The sequence below is a fragment of the Eubalaena glacialis genome, chromosome 3, assembly GCF_028564815.1.
Source record: "Eubalaena glacialis isolate mEubGla1 chromosome 3, mEubGla1.1.hap2.+ XY, whole genome shotgun sequence".
Taxonomy (NCBI): domain Eukaryota; kingdom Metazoa; phylum Chordata; class Mammalia; order Artiodactyla; family Balaenidae; genus Eubalaena; species Eubalaena glacialis.
Window position 1 is genome coordinate 61,408,493 of NC_083718.1, and position 23,085 is coordinate 61,431,577.

General features: G+C 36.2%; 1 protein-coding gene across 6 annotated transcripts in view; it reads right to left on the reverse strand.

Annotated features, from left to right (window-relative positions):
- Window positions 1-23,085, reverse strand: part of DNM3 (dynamin 3) — a 572,001-nt gene that overhangs the window by 392,174 nt on the left and 156,742 nt on the right. For all 6 annotated transcript variants that reach the window (XM_061185713.1, XM_061185709.1, XM_061185710.1 and 3 more), the window contains exons 3-4: window positions 18,461-18,610; window positions 17,030-17,233 (exon numbers count right to left, since the gene is read on the reverse strand). In XM_061185713.1, coding sequence (XP_061041696.1) covers window positions 17,030-17,233; window positions 18,461-18,610 — 354 coding nt within the window. The remainder of the gene's footprint in view (window positions 1-17,029; window positions 17,234-18,460; window positions 18,611-23,085) is intronic.

The window sequence follows — 23,085 nt, forward strand, 5'->3', positions numbered from 1 at the left end:
CATTTAGGTTGTTTCCATGTCTTGGCTATTGTGAATAGTCCAGCAATTCCACTCTTATTTTTCCAAGTGAAATGAAAACATATAAAACTTGTACATAAATATTTATGGCAGCTTTATCTGTTATCACCCAAAACTGGAGAAAACTAAAGTTCCATCAACAGGTAAATGAATCAACAAAATGTGGCATAGCCACACAGTGAAATACTATTCACCAATTTAAAAGAATGAACTAAAACATGCAGCAGCATGGATGAATCTCAAAAACATTATGCTGAGCAGAAGTACCCAGGCACCAAGAGTACTTACTGGATGATTCCATTTTACATAGAACTCTAAAGACAAATCTAACAGATGGCGACAAAAAGCAGATCAGTGGTTTCCTGGCGCCAGGACTAGGCAACCAGGGTGGGATTGACTAGCAAGGAACACAAGGGAGCTTTTATAGGTGATGGAAATGTTCTTTATCTTGGTTGTAATGGTAGTTGCATGAGTGTATATGTTCATCAAAACTCATCAGACTTTACACTTAAAATACATACCTCCCTACCCAAGCCAATAGTCTCAGGTAGCCTGAAGATAACCGTAATAAGTTGAAAGAGAGAAAAGACGGGTGGGGAGAGAGTATTGGTGGCAAGGAAACAAAAAAACAGATTTAAGATCTAGGTCTAGGAAAAAGCTTTTGGTGTAGTTGTTTGTACATGGAATTAACTAGAAGCAGATAGTTAAGGCTTAATGAGTTTTTTAAGAAATTGTATTCCCAAAGAAACAAAAAGCCTGCCCTGAAAAAGCCTTTGATAGTTTGAGTCTTAAAACCTTTATGACCCCAAGTTTTTACAAGTAGACAACAGGCTGTGAAAGCTATGCATCTCCAGAGAAGGTTATAATCCCTCATTTCCACTTCAGATATGTCTTAGAGGATAATGGACAAGGAAGAAACTCCCAGAAGGTGGAGCCCTGGGAGAACAATGGACAGTGGACAAGGATGTTCCTCCCAGAAAGTACACTTAGGATTTAATCAGTAAACTTCTTTCACTGCCAGGCTAGGAAGTCTTCACAATGCCTGCCCAGTAGGATTCCATCACTGTTGTAGACCTGGGACTGTTATATATTTCCCACTCTTACCTTTCTCATACAGGGGTTTTAACTGCAGACAGTAACTAATAATGCTCCACTCATAGCCCTCAGCAAACTATTTGAAACCCTGAACAGATAGCTCAGACTGCTGACTACAAAATGGTCTGGTTCAGAACACCATCGGGACTCTGTTGGCAATAGCGTGGAAACACTTTTAACTGAAGTTCCAGTTGGTTAACTTGGAACTAGTTGATAGCACCAGATCTCTTTTAATGTCATCCTTCACTCCCAAATCAAATCCAAGCTTCTCAGGTCATCTGTCCTTCATCTGAACAGGAATTTCTCCTACAGCAAAAGTTTCTATTAAGTCCATCAGCTCCACTGGGACCTACTAAATAGGGAACATGATTTGCATTATATAGATCACTATAGGCACCATCACCAGAAACTGTGTTTCACACACACACACCCCATGCACACAACTGTATAGGTAATCCAACTGGCTGTGGCTTTGTGCATCATCATGGGTTATAAAGGGGACAACACATGACTGTGTAAGGAGCATTAGACAAATGATAATGTTGGCAACCCTAAGAAGAGACAAGCAAGAAGGAAGTAGAAAGCAAGGGTTAACTTTGCTGAGTAAGACTTCAGTTTAACAGCTATAAACTTCCTGAAAATACAGCAACTATTGGCTTTTATCACAGAAATTCCTGCAGGAAAAATAACTTTGTTAGTCTGAAACTCAACAGCCACAAACCTGCTTTCTAACCAACGAAGTATGTTAATTTTATGTAGTACATTTACAGGGCTTATTAAGTGTCAGGCACTTTTCTAAATACTATGCAGATACTAACTCATTTAATTTCATAACAATCTTATAAGGAAAGTAGTATTATTATCCCCATTTTACAGATGAGGAAACTGAGGTATGTAAAGATTAAGAAATTTGCCCAAGATCACACAGCTAGTAAGTGGTAGAGCCAGGATTCAAGCCCAGGCAGTGTGGCTCCAGAGTTTGTGCTATTAACCACTAGGCTGTACTGTTTTAAAATGTAATTTTTATATGTCTTATGCTTTTATTAGTGTACTTTCTTTATTAAGGCAACATTTCTTTAGAATGTTTCCTGGTTATTTCAGCAGAACAGCTTGTACTTTCATTTCAACATGCTTCCCGCTTCCTCCCCTTGCTGCCTTTCTGCCAATCCTTTGCACTATGCCACCTGGAACTGTCTTTAATGTCACCATATTACTCCAACACACTCATGCTCTGGTCTAAACAATAGCTCTCACCTCCTTGCCTTCATCTAGTTCTTTCCTTCATGCCCCTCTGGTGGAAGAAAAGAGAATGAAGGTTAATGTTCGTACTCCTCAGTTCTGTTCCAAACCAAAATCTTCCACCTTCATATAAAATATTGCTTTGGAGCCTTACACCATCTGGTTATAGCACCCTCTGTTCCTCCTTGTTGCCGTCATCTACCAAATGCCCAGACACCCATCTTCAACACTCAGACACAAACACACACACACAGACACACCCTCTTTATTGCAGGTTTCAGCATCAGGGTCTTCTTCACCACCCTTAGTTCCACCATTATCCAGGCAGCATCAATGTATGTGAGGACAATGTATTCATTTCTCTTCATGTATTTAGTTTCTTGAGCTCTTCTATTCAATGATTTTCACCTGCATGTCATTTTAGCAATTTCCTCCCATGACCACATCCTGGACATTTATTATCTGAACTTGTTCCAACTGTAAATTATAAACTCTAATATTCTAGTCTCTAACCACAAACTCCTATTCTTCCAATTCCTTTACTCACCTACTATGAATAATGCATTGATATTCTTCAGTCTTATCTGGAACCTCATCCCTGAACCATCCCATTTTCCCCAAAACTTATGGGTCCTTTTTGGCTTCCCTTTCTTCCCTTCCTCTAAGGATTTCACAGTTCATCTTTCTAACTATTATTTTTCCAATATCCTCAACTCTTTTGCCTTCCATCCAATGGATCCCGCAGAATTCTGACCCAAAAGCAATCCAAGTATTTTCCTCTCAAAATCCTTCGCTGCTGAGTGTTCCTGGGAATCATAAAATCCTGAACCCTTGGTGCAGATGGCTCTGGCCTCAATGGAGTCCTTCAATGTTGCCCACTTTCTCCTTCTCTCTTTCCCCACAGTGGCTGTCCAAAATACCTTTCTCCTCAAACATCTTACACAACTCCCTTCTCTCCTATCCTCCTTACTGTCCCCCCACCCCCACCCTGACTCCCAGTTCCTTCTCAGCCTATATAGCCTTGCTTCTTACTTAAGAGGAAAAAACCTATGTCAATAGTCAATAAATTCTTCAAATGCCTCTCCAGATATCTACAGATGAACCTCTATCTGCATGTACTAAATTTCTTACTTCACTCTTGTCTCAGTGGAAGAAATAATTCTCCTTCTATTCAAGGATCATAACAAGCACTCAAGAAATGTTAGACGAAGAACAGAGAGAAGAAAAAGGAAAGGAAGATAGAGCTGGAGGGAAGGAGATAGAGATTCTGAAAGCCATGGAAAATGAGGGTCTTATAGAAATTTAGAAGAGTTTTGTTTTGTTTTAATGATATTTTTATTTATACTGTCAACAAAATAAATATATAGATCTGGTTTGGACAGATATTCTGGAGATGGATTATAGAATATGTTTCTATCTACGTTCATGGGAATGTTAGAAGCTTATGGTCATATCAGAATTCAGGAGTAAGATTTAATTGCATAGGTAACTATTACTTGTGTTTTAAATATCTTTGAATTTTGAAACAAGAAACACATGAGAATACAATTATTCTATAATGCTAAAGTCACTTTAATTAAACTCTTCCACTTTGAATAGCAATGCAACACTTATACATATATCAATATAAACAGAAGTCTTAAGAAAGATTCAGATCAGTAATATGCAATTTAGGGAAAAAGAGAATATGTCTTATTTCTTTCTTATATATATTTTTAGTCTTTCTAATGAATAGTGTTTCTTTTTCACATTTAAATTTCTACATTCAAATGTCACAAAAGGAAATTTTAGACTTGTTCAAGCAATGTCTTTACAGTGACCCCCAGTGGCAAAAGGAATGAACGTGTCAGTTTTAGTAATCCACATCTTAGTGGCCTTTCGTACTGATACAATCTTGATGACAATAACAAGTTCCATTTTAATAGAACATTCACTGTTACCAACGTCTTCACGTTTTTCTCTTTTATTCCTGTTTTTTAAAAGAATTAAATTTATTTATTTATTTATATCCATATTCAAGTCCTAAATCTATTCTCTTTCTCTCTTTCACGGTGAATTTCATAATCAAGGTTATTTTATTTTTCCCAACAAAAATAGCATATCAAGAAGTACACACTTTTGTAAAAAATCTTTTTAAAGCCTATTAAGATGAATTTTTTTTGTTGTCATGTTTCCAATTCTAAGATTCAACATACTTTTTATGACATACATAAATCTAGATGTGATTTATATATGACATATAAATCTAGATATAATCTTAAATATAATTCTAAGACTCAACATACTTTTTAAAGCTCAAATGGAAGTTCTTCTCTACACTTGGGCAAGCCTATTTATCAATCTTCAGACGAACTACTCTCTTTGCAAAGAGACTGATTTCTAACATAAGATTTAACAAACTTATTCGAATTGTATACACTTGAAACTCTTGAAATTCAAGTACAAATGTAAAATAGCAATATGAATTTGAAATAAGCATCTGTAATTCTCAGACTTCAGAGTATAATATTATGATGATATATTCCATACACCTCCCATCAAAGTTCTGATCACACAGGATTGTAAGGTCATGTATATCTGTGGTCCCTGCTTTCTTTAGAGCAGATATCTAATGTATTCCTTGTTCAAGCTTAGTACATAGTAGATGTTTAATTTAAAAGAATGACTGATTGAACAGAAAGAATGTAAAACAACTTTTTCAAAGATCAGAAATATTTTGGTTTTAGCCTTTGTTCCTAGCATTTCCACCATTTGAAAAAAAAAAAAAAAAATACTAATTGATTTTAAGAGTCGCACTCATGCTAAAAATAAGCTCAAAAACATATCCTTTAAGAAGTCAAAACATGCCTTGTATGAGTAAACACACTGGGTTATTTCTTCTTAAAGAATCAGATAGCTTCACAAATATTAATTGATTCAATTAATGTCAGGTAGGATTTGCACTCTTGATTTAATTACTTAATATCTACAGTCGACCCTCCGTATCTGCTGATGCAAAACCTGCAGGTGAGGAGGGTGAACTGTATTCATTGCATTATGCCATTTTATATAAGGAACTTGAACATCCATGGATTTTGGTACCTGCAGGGCCTCTTCCTGGAATCAATCCCCCAGGGGCACTGAGGGACAACTGTATTAATTGTTTTTAATATGGTCAAATATTTAAGCTAAGAATTTCAAGGTAAAATGAGAATCCAATTAGGAAAAAAGAATAGTTGCAGAGAAAGAGACATTGACTGGAAAATAGGTTTTCTCCATGGATTGCTCTTACATTTGCATTTTATAAACATATTCATCATATTCTGAATGCTGACTTAACGCCTGGATGCTTGAAGCTTCTGTTTAACTTAACAGCACCTCCATGACCAGATAGAAAAGTAAAGTGCTTTGGCAACTGCTAAGTGTTGCCAAAGGTCAATGAGTATCAGCTTACATCACATATGAACTAACTTTTTCCAGATTGAATATGGAGACTTGTGGAAAGGCAAAACCTTGAGGAGGTAGGTTGGACACACCTCCACAAAACAAATAAGGAAGTCTGCCTCCAGCCTCCTGGTAAATTCTCACCAATTCACAAATTTCATCTCAAGAGAAAATGGTGCCCTCTTTCCCAACCAGAGGTCTAACACTCCTCTTGGAGTGTTTTTTATACTTCCGGAAGACCTCTGGTCATGCTAGATTTAGAAATGAAATTTGTTTGCTGTGGAATAAATCACCATGAAAGGAATTTCCAGACACATCTGCCTCCCTAGTGAGGCCTTTAAACACCCCTCTATTGTAGACAACAAGCTTAATGGGTAATGCTAAAATACTGCTGTGCCTAGAAGATAAAAGGCACAGTGAGAGTCTTCATGGGTAATGAACTCATGCTCAAGTAATAAATCAATACCACTGCTGGGACTGACTCTTCTGCTTTTATACAGAAAATGTGAGTGCCTCTTTATGATGAACTGCTCAGCGAGGGTGTAACAGTATCTATAAAACACAAAGATACTAGTGTCACTTCTAGTCATGTTGAACAGCAGTGTAAACATGGCGTCTTTATAATATGACCATTAGAACCTATCAGGATAGGTGGATATTACACCATCATAAATAAACTCAATATGTTGAAAGTTATCTCTCCACCAATCAATCTAATCAGCTAACCTCATCTGTATCCATATACTCTGCCTTTTGTACTCTTAAAATGGAGAACAATCTAATTCTCTTCTATCTATGGCAAGGACTCCCACAGGTGCCCCATGTAACATTCCCACTCCCCTTAATCAAGGATTTTTCTCATATATTTATCCTGTCTTTTTCCTGCTTCTCCTATATTTATCCCATCTCTATTCTTCTTTAACAATTTTCTCTCTCTTCTGGTCCATTCTCGTCAACACACAAACATGGTATGAATATCACCCATCCTTCAAAAACGTTCTCTGATCTTAAACAACTAGTGTCCCATTTTTCTGCTTCCCTCTACTGTGAATCCTGAGAAAGCTGTCTGTATTCTGTCTCCACTTCCTCACATCCAAGTCTCCTTTGAACCTTCTCCTAGGAGACTTTCCTACCAAACCCTTCTTATCAAGGTCAGCAATCAGTACACCACCTCTAGGCTGATATCTCCCAGATTCATAACTCCAGCTTGAAACTCTCCCTTGAATTCCAGTCTCTAACTCCACTACTTAGGTGACTAATAAACATCTCAAATTTTATATGTCCAAAAGGGAACACTTGATTCCCCCAACCATGTTTCTCTCCTAATATTCCCAATCCCAGTAAATGGCATCACCATTAAAACCCTTGGAGTCAACTTTGACTCCTTTCTTTTACCCACAGCAAGCCATCAGTAAACTATCAGCTCTACTTTCAAAATATATCTTGAATCTGACAGCTTCTTCCCTCTGCACCATTACTCTCTTATTCTAAGCCACATCATCCCTCTCCCCACTGGACCTCTTTGAAGGAGTAATCCAACTGATCTCCTTGTTTATACTCGTGCCCCTCTTTTAGTCATTTCTTCTCACAGCAGCCAGACTGACCTATGAAAACATAAATCAGATCTTGTCTCTCTACACTCAAAATGTTCCAGCGGCTGCTCATCACACTTTGAACAAAATACAAAGTCTCTGTCACGGCCTAGAAGACCCCACTTGATCTGGGCCCGCCTACCTCTCTGACTGCAGAAAGTACTTCTCTTCCTCTCACTGAGCTCCATCCTCAATGGCCTCCTTGCTCTTCCTTAACAGGTCAAGCCAGTTCTCCCAGTCCTTTGTGCTTGCTGTCCCCTTTACCTGGAATGCTGCACCTCCAGATATTCACAGGGCTTGTTCCCTCACTTAACAGTTCTCTGCTCATATGCTGCTGCCATGGACCATCACTCTCTCTTCCCTTATACTATCTTATTTTTCTTCATAGCACTTATCACTACTGGACATTAAAATAATCATTTATCAGACATCTTGGCTGTTTCCCCCATTAGAATGTGAATTGCGTAAGGCCAAGATTTGCTTTGTTCCACTGTATTCATGCTGCTCAAAGTGGTGTCCAGCATATAGTAGTTGCTCATTAACTACTTGTTGAATAAATGAACAAGCTACTACAATGATCTTTTAAAATTAGTTAAAGCAATGTAGCCATATTAAAAACTGATATGAAAAGTAAAAATCACATTAAACCAGTTGAAGATAATATTCACTGAGTGCTTTTGGGAAATAATGAAGAAGCATTCAGGTGGGAATGTGAACATGAACTCTTCCAAACCAATTCTTTAGCCAGCATTTATAATATTTCCTCTAAAAGTTCAATCCTTAAGTTTGTCAATGAGTCTGTTTCTTATACAGATTGATACAGAGATATTCTAATAAATCTCTGCCTTAAAGAGAAGAATTATGAAGCAAAACCTAATTCAACATAACTTTAACAATGCTTCACCATGTTTAGTACCATAAACTACTTTATCAAGCAGGTATTACTCAAATTTTATAAAAATCTAATGTGTTCATGATTATCACTGAACAAAGTGTTTAAAACACAGTTGGTGTGAGAAAGATAGACGATACAGTGGTAGACTACATCTACTGGTCTCAGAGATAGGTAGGCTCATATCATGCTTCTGCTACTCACCAGCTGTCTAACCGTGAGCAAGTTCCATAGCTTCTCTAAGCTCAGTTCCTCTTATATAAAACTGGGCAACGCGACCTACCTGACAGGATACTTGTGGTTATAACATATGACACACAGTGTTATTACACAACACATTTCACTTGAATCAATATATGTTGTGAGCCAAATCACATCCCCTAAAATATGAAAATGTTCATTTCATAAAGCAGATGCTCTGTAAAACTTTTTCTGGGGACTTTTATGACCTCACACATAAGACAAGATGCCATGCAAACAGCTTATTTTTTTTAAGTAGTGGAAAGTCACAAAAATAATCAGAAATATGTAGTGTGTATCTACCTAGCCTAGGATCCTACTAGGTGGTCCAGCATATAGAATTAATGCTAAGGACCACAAGCACTTTGCCTGGCTCAATAGATGCCTGATAAATGTCTGCTGAATAACAAATTAATGGATTAACTAACAAAGGCAGTGATTGAATTCTTAATGCACCTGATAGAACTTCTAAATAGCTGGAGGAAATGTTCCTTAGAGAAATCAATGCAGTCTCCATGGTAAGAATACTAGTCTGGCCCTCTTACTCTCTATCTGTCAGTAGCAGCTGGCACAATGCCTTAAACACATCAAGCCAAGCTAAGGACAACCCTCCTTCCACCCTATTCCAGCCTCAACCCAGCTAAGGTCTTCTTTTACCTACAGTTAATCTAGCAATTTGCAGGTGAATCTGAAATTATTTTAATTTTTATGACACATTATTAAAATATTCAAAATAATTCTATTACAATTCTAACTGTTATCAAGCCTTATTAATTCACATTAGTATAGGCAGCAGTTTGGATTAGAGAACGCTACTGATTGTTTTATAGGTTTATTAATACTATAAATGATGTACAAAAAATAAAATAACAAAGTAGTATACTGTGAATATTTTCAAGAGGAAAATAATTGCTAGCATTTGGCTAGCCATTTAGAGTTTGAGTTGTCTTTACAGACAAATTTATCTTATTTAATTATCATAGCAACCTTTTGAGGTTTATTATAATTTCATGTCATTTCAGAGTTGAGGTAATAAAGTTCAAAAAAGTTAAATAACTTGCCCAAGAATATACAACCATGAAGTGATAGATCAGTTTCCAAATCCTGTGTTCTTTCATCTATACCATTTAATAAAGCAATTAATTGAAGAATGGTCTGATGAAGTAGAAAGAGCACTAGATGAGGAGGAAGGGGCTATCACAAATGCACTGTGTGGTTGCAGGCATGTTATTCAACACTGTGTACTTCACCTGAACAAATTTCCTCATCCCAAAATACGACCTCAACGCAGCCAACCTCAAAGTATTCTGGTGAAACTAAAACCAAAGTACGTAAGAGTATTTTGAAAATTTAAGACCACTATACTGGAAAAGATATTTGTAAAACATTAAATAATTCTGATGATTAGGAGTTTGACCTTTTAAATAGCATAGCCATTCCCCTTGAAGTTTTACTGAAAATCCTCATTTAGTCAGAAAAACATTTTTCACAAATAATTCAAAAGATAAGCTCAACCTTTGTCTACCTACAAATTTGTGACATTCTACATACACTGGGAGAATAATTCATCACGAATCTTATTTTAATATAAAAACTGTATAACTCTATCCCAGCATTTTAGTAACATTTATTTTGTAAAAGCTTTAACTTTTAAGATCATTATGCAAATAATTTATAATTAACTTATCAACATAAACTTCCTTCTCAAGTACATATTTGAACATACCCAAGTCCTGCTAAGGTGAAAATGGCCCATCTATGTCAAATAGGCTTAATTTAGTGCAAAGTAGCTACTGCCTAAAATAGACCACTTCTCAGAAAACTATATAATTATGTACCTTGGTGGATAAGATTATAATCCAGATACCTTGAATAAAGAATGGTCCTCTATTATCTAAATAGGTAATCCTCTTTAGCTAAGGGCAAAACTTCAGGAAGAATGTACATGAAGTGATGAGAACAGGTCACTTTCAAGCCAGCCAAATCAATCCTGAAGACTAACAGGGTGACAGATATCACAACCAGATTATCCTCATCATCTCAATTCAGATGTCATTTATATGAAAATGTCCTGATTATTAAAGTTATATAGGATTAGGATAAAGAATATTGGAATGGAATAAGGAATGGTGGAATAGAACCTCTGAAAAGGCCATTCCTCCATAAAAGCAACAAGAATACTGGCAATAGTTGTCAAAATCAACTTTTTCAGAACTCTCAAAATTAACCAAAGGTTTACAACAATGTGAGGGGCATTTATTCAACAAAATCACTGGATCTCAGGAATAACAGAGAGATTTGTGGTGTTTGGACTTTCCCTATTCCCATTCCCCTCTCCTTAGCTCTGCAGTAGCCTTAAAAACCAAAAATCCCACAATCACAGCAAAAAATAGCAGCCAGCAGCTATTGGAAGGGAAAGAATGGGGTTGGAATACACCAAAAGTACCACTTTCAGAAAACTGTAATTATGTAACCTGTCTAGTAGTTCTCTAAAAATACCCATTCATAGAGCTTTCTTTATTTGGCCCAACTCAGAGCTTACTCAGTGCAAATAGCCTTTTCCCCCAGGAAGCATGTGGAAAACAATCAGTGGCAATTGTTTAACATAACAGCTGCCTCAGGCAGCAATAACAGTTGGGGAAAAAAAAGATGATGACCAAAAAAAAGAAAAATTGGGGGAATGAGATGGCCATAAGGGCCTGTGAATTTTGTATAATCTAGAATCTAGAAGGCCACATGCATGCCTGGGGCTGTGCACATTCTCAGGAAAGATCTCAGAAGGCCCTAAACTCTCACCTCTAGCTAACCTTAAGGCTCTACACAAGCAGGAAGTGAAAACTAAGGCAGAGTTATAAACTGCCTGAGCACTGAAGGCATATTCCAAAATGCACATCAAATCCTTCAGCAAATGCTGGGAGACTACTTGGCTCTGAGCATTTAAGAAAATCTCTGTCTAATAACTAGCTGATCAATGAGAAAACTGAGTAAAGACTTTAATGACCACAAATAACAAAGAATACAGACCTTACAGAATCAGCTCAGGAAAATTACTAAGCAAACAAATAGCAACAACAACAACAACCAACAACAAAAACAAACACTGGGGGAGGAGAGGAATCTGATTTTGAGTGGTGCCACATTATATTACTTAACATGTTCTGCTTTCAACAAAATATTACAAGATGTGTGAAGAAAGTATGCCTCATACACAGGAAAATAAGCATGCAGTAGAAACGGTCTCTGAGGAAGTCCAGACATTGAACCTACTAGACAAAGATTTTAAATCAGCTATTTTAAATATCTTCAAGGAGCTAAAGGAAGCCATATCTAAATAACTTAGAAAGTAAGAGAATGATTTTTCACCAAATATAGAATATCAATAAAGATATAGAAATTATTTTTAAAAAATAAATTCTGGAGGTAAAAATTAAAATAATAGGAATAAAAAATTCCCTAGAAAGGTTCAACAGCAGATCTGAGCAAGCAGAAAAAAGAATCAGCAAATCTTAAGACAGGTCAGTTGAGATTGTTCCTCTCATCTGAGGATCAGAAAGAAAAAAGAATAAAGAAAATAAAGGAGCATATCAAGTGTACCAACATACATTTAATGGGAATCTCAGAAAGAAAAGAAAGGGGAAGAAAGAATAGTTAAAGAAATAATGGTTGAAAATATCCAAAATTTGATGAAAACTATCAATCTACACATCCAAAAAGTTCAACAAACTCCAAGAAGGATAAAAAATCAAAGAGATCCACATCTATAAACATCATAATCAAACTTTCAAAAGACAAAGACAAAGAGAAAATCTATAAAGCAACAAGAGAGAAGAGATTCATGATGTTGAAGGGATCCTCAGTGAGATTAACAGCTGATTTCTCATCAGAAAACTACAGAGGTCAGAAGGCAGTGAGATGGCATGCTCAAAGTGGTGAAATAAAGACTATCAGCTAAGAATTTTCCTTCAAAAATTAAGGAGAAATTAAGAGAGTCCCAGATAAATAAAAACTGAAAGAATCCCTTACTAGCAAATTTACCCTACAAGAAATACTAACTGAAGTCCTTCAGGCTGAAATGAAAGGATACTAGACAGTAACTCAAATTCACACAAAGAAATAAAGAACACTGGTAAAGGTAACTACATTTGATCCTCCGTATCCACAGTTTCTGCATCCATGGAGTCAACCAACTGTGGATCGAAAATATTCCCAAAACAATCCCATAATGTAGCCAAAAGCAAAACTTGAATTTGCCACACACCAGAAACTATTTACATAGCATTTACATTGTATTAGGTATTATAAGTAATCTAGAGATGATTTAAAGTATATGGGAAGATGTGCATAGGTTACATGAAAATATCATGTCATTTTATATAAGGGACTTGAGCATGTGCAGATTTGGGTGTGTATCCACTGGGGGTCCTAGAGCCATCCCCCACAGATACCAAGGGACAAATGTACATAAGTAAGTGTAAAAAAATATAATGTATTTGTGTTTGTGTGTAACTCTTTTTCTCCTATCTGATTTAAAAGAGAACTACATAAAGCAGTAATTATGTCTGTGTTGATGGGCTTGTGATGTATAAAGGTAATTTGTAGAACAATAATAGCACAAAGGAAAGGGAGGAACTGGAGCTATATGGAAGCAAAAATTTTGTATACTATTGAAATTAAGTTGGTATTGATCTGAACCAGATTATACATTAAGAGGTTATAAATTAAGAGGTTAATTGTAATCCTATGGCAACCACTAAGAAAATAACTTTAAAATATTAAAATAAATGACAAGGTAATTAAAATGTACACTAGAAAATACGTTTTTAACAAAAAACAAGGCAATAATAAAGAAATAGAGAAACAAAAAGACTTACATACATAAAATAGCAAAATGAAAGTCATAAATTCTATCTTTCAGTAATTACATGGAAATGGACTAACACTCCAATCAAAAGGCAGATATTGGTAGAATGGGCTTTTTAAAAATTGATCCAACTACGTGCTATCTACAGGAGACACATTTTATATTCAAAGACACAAATAGGTTGAAAGTAAAGAATGGAAAAAGATATACCAAGGAAATAGTAACAAAAAGAGAGTTGCAGTGGCTACACTAATATCAAACAAAATAGAATTTAAGACAAAAATTGTTACTAGAGACAAAAAAGAACATTTTATAATGATCAAAAGGTCAATCCATCAAGAAGACATAACAAGTATAAATATACCTAACAACAGAGTCCTAAATTACATAAAGCAAAACCCAACACAATTAAAGGGAGAAATAGACAATTTATCAATAATAATGGGAGACTTCAATATCTCATTTTCAATAATAGAAGAACCAGACAGAGGACCAAGAAGGCAACAATATTTGAACAGCATTATAAACCAAATAGAACTAAAAAGCATCTATAGAACACTCTACTCAACAACAGCAAAAAATACATTCTTCTCAAATGCACATGGAACATTCTCCAGGATAGACCACATGTTAGGCCATAAAACAAGTCTCAATAAATTTGAAAGGATTAAAATAATACAAAGTATGTTCTCCAATCCAATGGAATGAAATTAGAAATCAATAGCAGAAAGAAATTTGGGAAACTCACAAACATGTAGAAGTTAAGCAACACATACCTAACTAACCAAAGTTGGTGTCACTGCTTTTTTACCAAAGCTGTAATTATAAGGAAAACTAGACCTCTGAATCAGATATTAGAATGATTCAGTCTTCCCACAGAATGACTGGGAGGGCACAGAGGGTAAATAAAGGTATCTATTTGTCAACCCCAGTATACCATGTCTCTATATCTCATATTCTAAGCTCAAGTTGCATTGAGTCCTACAGCTTCTTCTTTTCTCTATTTTAATTCTTTTACTACAAATGTGAACCCTATTGCTTTGGGCAAGAATTCACCCTCTTCCTTTGGAGCTTCAGTGATGTCCAGGACCAGCCAAAGCCTCAGGATAGCAGCACACAAAATGGGTCTCTGGTGGAGACCTAATCACCATGCAAACCTGAGGGTTCTCAAGTACGACAGTGTTCAGAAGTTTCAGAATTGAAACTAGGATTCAAAAACAAATAATAAACCCTGAGGTTAGCAAGGAACTTCTAGTAACTAACCCAAGAATTGTACTTATGAGCCTTCAGGCAATGAATTTGTCCTCCGTAGCGATCACCATGCAAGAGTAGACGAAGTAGCATACAGTGGCATTGAATATTTTCTCTATTTCTGTAAAATTATCAATTATTTGCAAAGTTCCCTGTGAATTATCTGCAAACTTTCAAAAATCTGTTCTTAGGACTACCATTTACAGGATATAAAAAATTGGGGTAACGAGGGCCTATCTTTGACAAAGCAGGAGTTAAAATGAGCCGCAAGAAATGAGGCTCATTTGGGGTAAATTCATGAACATTCACATGGCAATTTCTAAGTGGCAGCTAATAAAAATAAGCTTGTAAAATAAGCCAGGTCTACAGCAGAAAAAAAAGTCATTTAACTTTCTGGATACAGATTTGTGGCAGACAGACTGGGGATATCATTTGTACTCCTCCGTGAAGTTTCATCTAAAGTTAAGTGTGGACTTCCCAGGGATGTGATTGTGCTGCACTCACTAGAATCCGTTGATGGAAGTGTTCTCTCTCTCTGTTCCAATCAGATAACCTGGTTTTGTCTCCTTCAGAACAAGAAGGCTTCTGAGACAGGGGTGTTTTAGTATCATTTTTATAACTAGACTCCAGCCCCAATCCATAATCTGGCTCTCCCAAGCCACTGATGCTGATGAAGGAGTCCTGGTGATGGTCCCCATGTAGCCATCTGGAACTTCCACCTGCTTTGTTTCAAACCCCAATCTCAGGTATGTTGGAAGAAGCCAAGAAGAAGAAAACCAGTCACTACTGCAGAACTCTGAAAAGGTTCAAGAACTGAAGGCACCAAGGTTAGTGTAAGAGGAGCTGAAAATAGAAGGACTGGCTGAAAGTTTATATGGTTTACTGTTAGGCCGCCAGACTCCTTTTCCCATCTTGCACACCCACACAGTTACTCCTCCTTGACCTCAGCAGAATACTGAAGATTTACTTTCAGAAGAGGATGAACTAGAGGGACTTTGGACTCAAGAAGACCTTCAGGAATGCCATTATGAAAGCAGAGGGATTAATGAAAAGTCTACATGCTGAATAGTGAGAATCATACCACCTTCCCCCACCAACTCAATTCTTCCTTGTAGCTCTGAGACCACTGGACATCAGGCTTATACCAAGTCAGCTCAAGAGAAAATACTTGCAGAATCTAATAACAGCTGAGGAAGTCTCCCCACAAAATGGCCAGGTCCCAGCCCAATCACCCTATGGAAAAGCCCATTAGTCAATGAATCCCTTTCAAGCACAGGCAGACCTTCCATCATCTTTTTAGTGCTCTACTCTTAAATCTACGAGAGCAGCAAAAGATCACCAGTCATTTGAAAAAGGTCTCTAACATCAAAGATAATGACCAAAACAAACAACCAGAAAAAAATGAACTCAGAGGCATTCTAGATTACAAAAAGGAAACCTCAAAAAGCTCTCATTAAAATCTTTAGAGAAGATACTGCACTTGAGAAGCCAAGAGCATGATGCTATTTTAAAAACTAAAAATAACATTCACAAAATAAGAAAATGCTGTTGGAACTTTTAAATGATATCAGAAATGAAAAATTAATTAGAGGAGCTAAAAGTTGAGTAAAAATTGCAAAAAGTAGAACAAAGAGACAAACAGATGATAAATGAGATTTTTTTTTTAAAAAAAGAGGATTAATCCAGGAGTTCTAAGATGTCAATAATAAGAATTCCAGATAAAGAGACCAGAGAAAATGGGGCAATTAATTATTTTTTTAAAAAAAGAATTCCTAGAATTGGAGAAGATGCATCTGCATCTTGAAGCGCTGAGCGCCATTCATAATTTCTTTAAACAGACACACACAAAGACCCATCATTGAGGTCCCTGAACATAAATTATTACTCAGCTCAGAGAAAGAAAAAGTCAAACATCAGCATAAATAAGGGACTTTTTTGGATTCTGAAATGCCAGTAACAAATATATATTATGAAAGCAGAGATTTAAGTCAAATATTATAAACTAAATAATATCTTACACGCATTAAAAGAGCTTCCTATTTTAATGAAAAACAAACAAAAACAGAAAAGATTTTTTATTGGGAGTATATTCAGATAACTCGTAAAAACTAAGGGGAGAATCTGAATTCTGTATCAGAAATTTCTTTTATTAGCTGTTAAAATAAGTAGTTCATAACAATTAGAAATGTCTATTTTCCTAGATCTCAGTTAATCTTACATTTATTTATATAGGTTTAGACTATATTCCCCAGTTATTTTTCTTTCAGCATCTTAAATATGAATGACCTAACAATATTAATAATGGCTAATTTAATTAATAATAAAATCAACTTATGAGAATTTGTGTTACCTTGAAATATACCCAAACTCTTGACATTTTAAACTAATTCCCTTTCATCTTATGGGCCATACACTCACCTTGAGGATCAACTTCTTTAGCTAGTTTCAGTGCATCTGAGTTTGCAAGATCGGTGTTGGCTGGGGTAACAGCCAAAATCAGACAGTTCTCCCGTGTGATGAACTGCATAATCATTTCTCTGATCTGGTACTCAATATCTGGTGGCTGATCTCCCACGGGCACTTTAGTAATTCCAGGCAGGTCGATAAGGGTTAGATTTAACACTGTGGAAAGGAAAAAAAAAAAAAAGGTTTTACATATACTGTCAATGCTGAAAGATATCAGCAATGCAGAATCATGTGTCACTTTAGTAGAAATAAAACAAGCTGAGCTTTATGTATTGTGTATCTGAAGAACTTCAACTCATGTGCATAGAATAAAAAGGATAGAATTCAAAATGGCTTTTCAAGTTTTCTCTATTTTTATAATATGATTCTGCTAGGCCAAATGATCATTTTAACATAATTTAAGAAGCACTGATTTGCATACCTAATAGTTTTCTCAGAGAGCTGTCACATTTGTAACTGGGGGCTATAATTCAAACACTGAACAATAAGTGAATATACTGTCTGCCAGTCTTGTACATCGCCTTCAAATGGTGTAAAAATTCTCTGGGTAAGGTTTGCCCTTCCCTTTAAAAACATCATACGTTATTTACAGAGTGTTAGCCACTCAACCTATAGGAAAGCCGTTAGCCATACATGGTGCCATGAGGTTAGTGTGTAGGCTATACAGCCAGACTCACGGAGCACCATTTTGGGAGCCCAGGAAACTACCGAGTCAGTGACTCCAGTCCCAACCTGGCTATCGTTCTGTCTGCACGCTACGTTGTTGGCACCAAGTCCTCTTGGGAAGTCGTAATTGAGCTTATGTCACTCATGGTCCATTTTAAAAGCAACAGAGCTGGGTAGAAGATAGGAGATTAAAATCTTCCCCACTAAAATCTTAGTCAGAATGGAGGCTATTCTGTATCACACACCAAGAACTGGTTATCTGACAAGTTTCTGCTGACAGTCTGGGGGAAAAAAGAAAAATCACAGTTGATTCCTCAGGAAGAGATTAAAGAGGAATACATAGGACTGAAAGAAAATTCATTAAGGATAACTCAACCATAGTACCATGCACCTCTAAGATTTTTGCAAAAACTGAAGATATTAAAAATGGAAGTTTCCATGCATACCTCTTCTGAATTCTAAAAGTTTAAGATAAACATAAAGAAAACTTTTTAAAATGACTTACTCAATTCTCTTTTAAAAGTTATCTCCTCCTGTCTCCCCATAAATAATTTTATGAGCTGTTTGGATCATACCATTTACTGAAGTATCTAAGCACAATCCTAGAAACTCGGTATTTTTTGAGAGAAAAAAACCATCTGCTATAAATACTGTATGTTAATTAATATAGTAAAAATTTTTGAGGACAAGAATTTGGAATTTTGTTATTTTACTTACCATGTGGGGAATAGACTCGTAAATTAATGGGTATGGAGGAAATCCCTTTATTCATTCCGGTTACTCGATCTGTTTCTGCTTCAATTTCATGGCGAACTTCATCAAAATCTGTAATTTTTTTTCCTTTGCAATGTAGAAATTCTGCATATTCTACAAAAGACAAATTAATACAACCTAAAATTCATGTACTCTTGCAATAATAAGGAAATAATGCCTCTTTAATTACAAGTCAAAGTATCCAGTATTGCCTCTTCAGCCATCACAATGAGATGTGATCAGCCATCACAGTAGTTACCAAAAAGCACAGTTAATACTTTAGAAATATTAAACAGTTCAAATGCTAAGGCTGTTAAATTTGCTAATTTTCAGATAAGCAATTAAGTATTATAAGCAGTCTTTAAACCACCTAGCCTACTAAATAAAGAGAATTCTGGCCCTCCAAATGATGAAACAAATAATAGCAACCAATTGTCAAAGAAATTAGAGCTAGGGTACACAAAAAGCCTACTTACTAATCCTATTAGAATGTCCTTTTTCAATATCACCACTTTATCACGATGGAATGCTAAATTATATAAGTATAGCTTCAGAAGGCAAGAAGATTTAGAAACATTTGCTTTATTCTTTAAAAAGAAATAATATATGGAATATTTTAGCTTTAAAATATACTATTCAAAATACCACACCAATTTCTTTAATTAAAAAGATATTTTCTCAAGAAAAAAAAGATAGGATATTACAAAGAAACTATTTACCTGCAATCTAAAAAAAAAAAAAAAAAAAAATCAGTATCTGTAGGCAGAAGGAAAAACTCTAAAGTAACTATATAAAAACAGAATATTAGTTTCTTTTTAAATTTCAGTAACATCTTGAAACTGTTGTGCTATCAATTTCTATATCTGCTTCCAGAGATATCAAGTGTATGATAAATAACACAACTCAAAAAAGGAAACTGATACTATTAGACCTAAAAATTTTATGATAATTTTAACAAGGGAACAAGTCTTAACAAATACTTTAATTTCTCTAACAACTAGCTGAAGAACTGCTCCACCAAACGTAGACTAAGGCTAAGTATCTTGGGCCAGATAGCGGCTGAGACAATTATTGGTAGTCTTTCTATAATTCCCCACCATAAATATTTAACCTTCACCCACTATATGCAAGGCCAACAGGGAGACAACTACAAGATGTGGCTCATGCATCAATGGTGGAAGTATACACAACAATTAAGCTTCAATTGGCTTCAGAAGTCTGGCCTGAAGAGACCACTGCATAATTTGGTATTTTCTTTCACATATTTACCCTCATTGGTGTTGTTTTTATTAGATTATAAATTCTTAGACGATAGAGCCTTTATTTTATTTACCCACTCAGTGGCTAGGCCAGTACCATGTAAGAGTTTAAAGATAAGTAGAGGATAAAACAATAAGAAAAATAAAGAGGAACAATGGATGTCAGATCCTAAAAAATAAACAAACAAAACTTAGTAAGTAAAAATGAGCCATAAATAATTTATAATAAACAGTACTTTTCAAGTCAACATGTTCGGTGGAAACTGCAAATCTGAGAACTCCTGGCTATCATAATTATTACGTTCATAGAATTAAAAAGCTTCTGGATCAGGGACTACATTTTCAATTATGTTACTAATCAATAATTCAAGTAACACAAATGTGTACTTCTCTTGTTGCCACTAGATGGCGCCTACTTGCTTTCTCTGTAGAAAACTAATGCCCTTCCAGAAAGCTGTAAAATGAATGCAATTTTCAAATTAGATTTAAATTCATTCCTGGACTTCTGAAAATGCTTTTATCTTGGAATTGAGAGATTGGAATTGTGCAGTACCATCTCAAACCTCTGTGTCTTTTTAGGGATAGGGTTCCACAAAGAGATTTAGGGATGTATTTACTGAACTCCTACTACTTCTCAGGCACTGTTTTAGAAGTTGGGGATATAGTAAAGTGAAAAAAATAGTCTCTAGCCTCATGAAGCTTAAATTCCAGTGAGATAAAATAGTAAACAGCGTGTGTGTGCCAGATTATAAGTGCTATGGAGAAAACTGAATACGGGGGATATTAAATACTGGGGAAGGGAGGTTGCTTTGTTATATGTGTCGGTCAAGGAAGGTTTCTCTGATATGATAAAGTAACATTTGAGCAAAGACTCAAGAAGCCATGCTTTACATAAGAGGATCCCAGTAGACTCCCTGAAGCAGACTATGCTTGGCATATTGGAGGAAGAGCAAGGAGGCCAACGTGCCTGGAGCACAGAGCATGGGGGAGAGAGGCAGGAGATGAGGTCAGAGCTGTGGTACAGACCTGGATGGTGTAGGGCCTGTGGGGCATTTTAAGGGCTTTGATTTTTACTCTAAATGAATGGTAGAGCACTTGAAGCATTTTTGGTAGAGGGGAAACATGAGGTGACCTAGGTTTTAAATAAAGAACTGTACTGTTGTGTTAAGAACAGACAGCGAGGTATAAGAGAAGAAGCTGGCTAACAGAATAATAAAGGTGAGATGATAAGGCTTGGACCTGGGTGGGAGTGGTGAGAAGTGGTTACATCCTAATGAAGTTTGAAGGAAAAACCAGCGGGATTTGCTGATGGATTAAAGGAGAGGTATGGGAGAAAGAAAGAAGTTAAGAATAACTTCAAGGAGGCTGACCTCAGCAATGAGAAGAATTTTGAAGTAGAAAAGACTGACAGAAAGGAAGATGTTGGGGAGATGGGGTTGGGGATCAAGAGATCAGTTTGGCAACCCAATAAAAAATGGGCAGAAGACCTTAATAGACATTTCTCCAAAGAAGACATACAGATGGCTAAAAAGCACATGAAAACATGCTCAACATCACTAATTATCAGAGAAATGCAAATCAAAACTACAATGAGGTATCACCTTACACCAGTCAGAATGGCCATCATCAAAAAATCTACAAACAATAAATGCTGGAGAGGGTGTGGAGAAAAGGGAACCCTCCTACACTGTTGGTGGGAATGTAAATTGGTACAGTCACTATGGAGAACAGTATGGAGGTTCCTTAAGAAACTAAAAACAGAGTTACCATATGATCTAGCAAGCCCATTCCTGGGCATATATTTGGAGAACACCTTAATTTGAAAAGATACATGCATCCCAATGTTCATTGCAGCACTATTTACAATAGCCAAGACATGGAAGCAACCTAAATGTCCATCGACAGAGGAATGGATAAAGAAGATGTGGTACATATATACAATGGAATATTACTCAGCCATAAAAAAGAATGAAATAATGCCGTTTACAGCAACATGGATGGACCTATTGATTATCATACTAAGTGAAGTAAGTCAGACAGAGAAAGACAAATATCATATGATATCACTCATATGTGGAATCTAACTTTTTAAAAGATACAAATGAACTTATTTACAAAACAGAAACAGACTTACAGATATCAAAAACAAACTTATGGTTACCAAAGGGGAAACGTGTGGGTTGGGGGGGGAGGGATAAATCAGAAGATTGGGATGAACATATACACACTACTATATATAAGACAGATAACCAACAAGGTCCTACTGTATAGCACAGGGATCTCTGCTCAATATTCTGTGATTACCTATATGAGAAAAGAATCTAAAAAAAGAATGAATATATGTATATGTATAACCGAATCACTTTGCTGTACACCTGAAACTAACACAACATTATAAATCAACTATACTCCAATAAAATTAAATTAAAAAGTTCAGTTTGGGACCTATTAAGCTTGTGATGCCTACTACACACCACCCACATGGAGAAACAGAACTGCCGCTAATGGTTGAGAATCACGCAGCTGAAAGACACACAATTCGCATTCATCTCATCTGATAAGTGTATATCTATTCTGAAATTTTTACGGAAGATGGCAGTCAAGGGCTTGAGGAAAGGTTAGCCTTTTCTAATTAGCACAAAAATGCCTTGGGGCTGGATCTATGAGTCTTTCGTCTAGGGAGAAGTCCAAGCTAGATTTATATATATTTGGAATTCATTAAAGTTAGGCAAGTAGATGAGATCACTAAGTGAGAGACAGATAAGGAAGAGGTCAGAGCACTGGGCCCCAGGTTTTCCAATGTTTAGAGGTCAGGAAATGGAGAGTAAGACCGAGTGGTCAACAAGATAGGAAAAAACCCAGAGAGAAAGGTGACCCAAAGCCAGTTAAAGAGAATGTTTCATGAAAGGAGACTTTTCACTCCATCAAATACTGCCAACATGTCAGGTAAGATGAGAACTAAGAACAAATCATAAAATTGGGCAACTTGAGGGTCATTCAGGATGTTGAAAAGGGCTGTTAGAGTGGAGTAGGGTGGGTGATAGTCTGATTGGAATAGACTTTAGAGAGAATGGGAGGAGAGGAAGTGGAGACAGGCTGCAGACAATTCTTTTAAAAAGTTGTGTTGTAAAGGACAGGAAAGAAGTGAGAGGGCATCTGGAGAGGGTTATGAAGTCAAGGGAGGGTTTTATAAAGATGGGCAAACTAATAGCATGTTCATAGGCTGATGGTACTAATCCAGTCCTGAGGAAAAGCTGATGGTGCAGAAGTGAGAAGGGGCAAGTGCTGAAGTGATGTCTCAAGGAAGAGGGGATAGGAAGCACTAGAAAG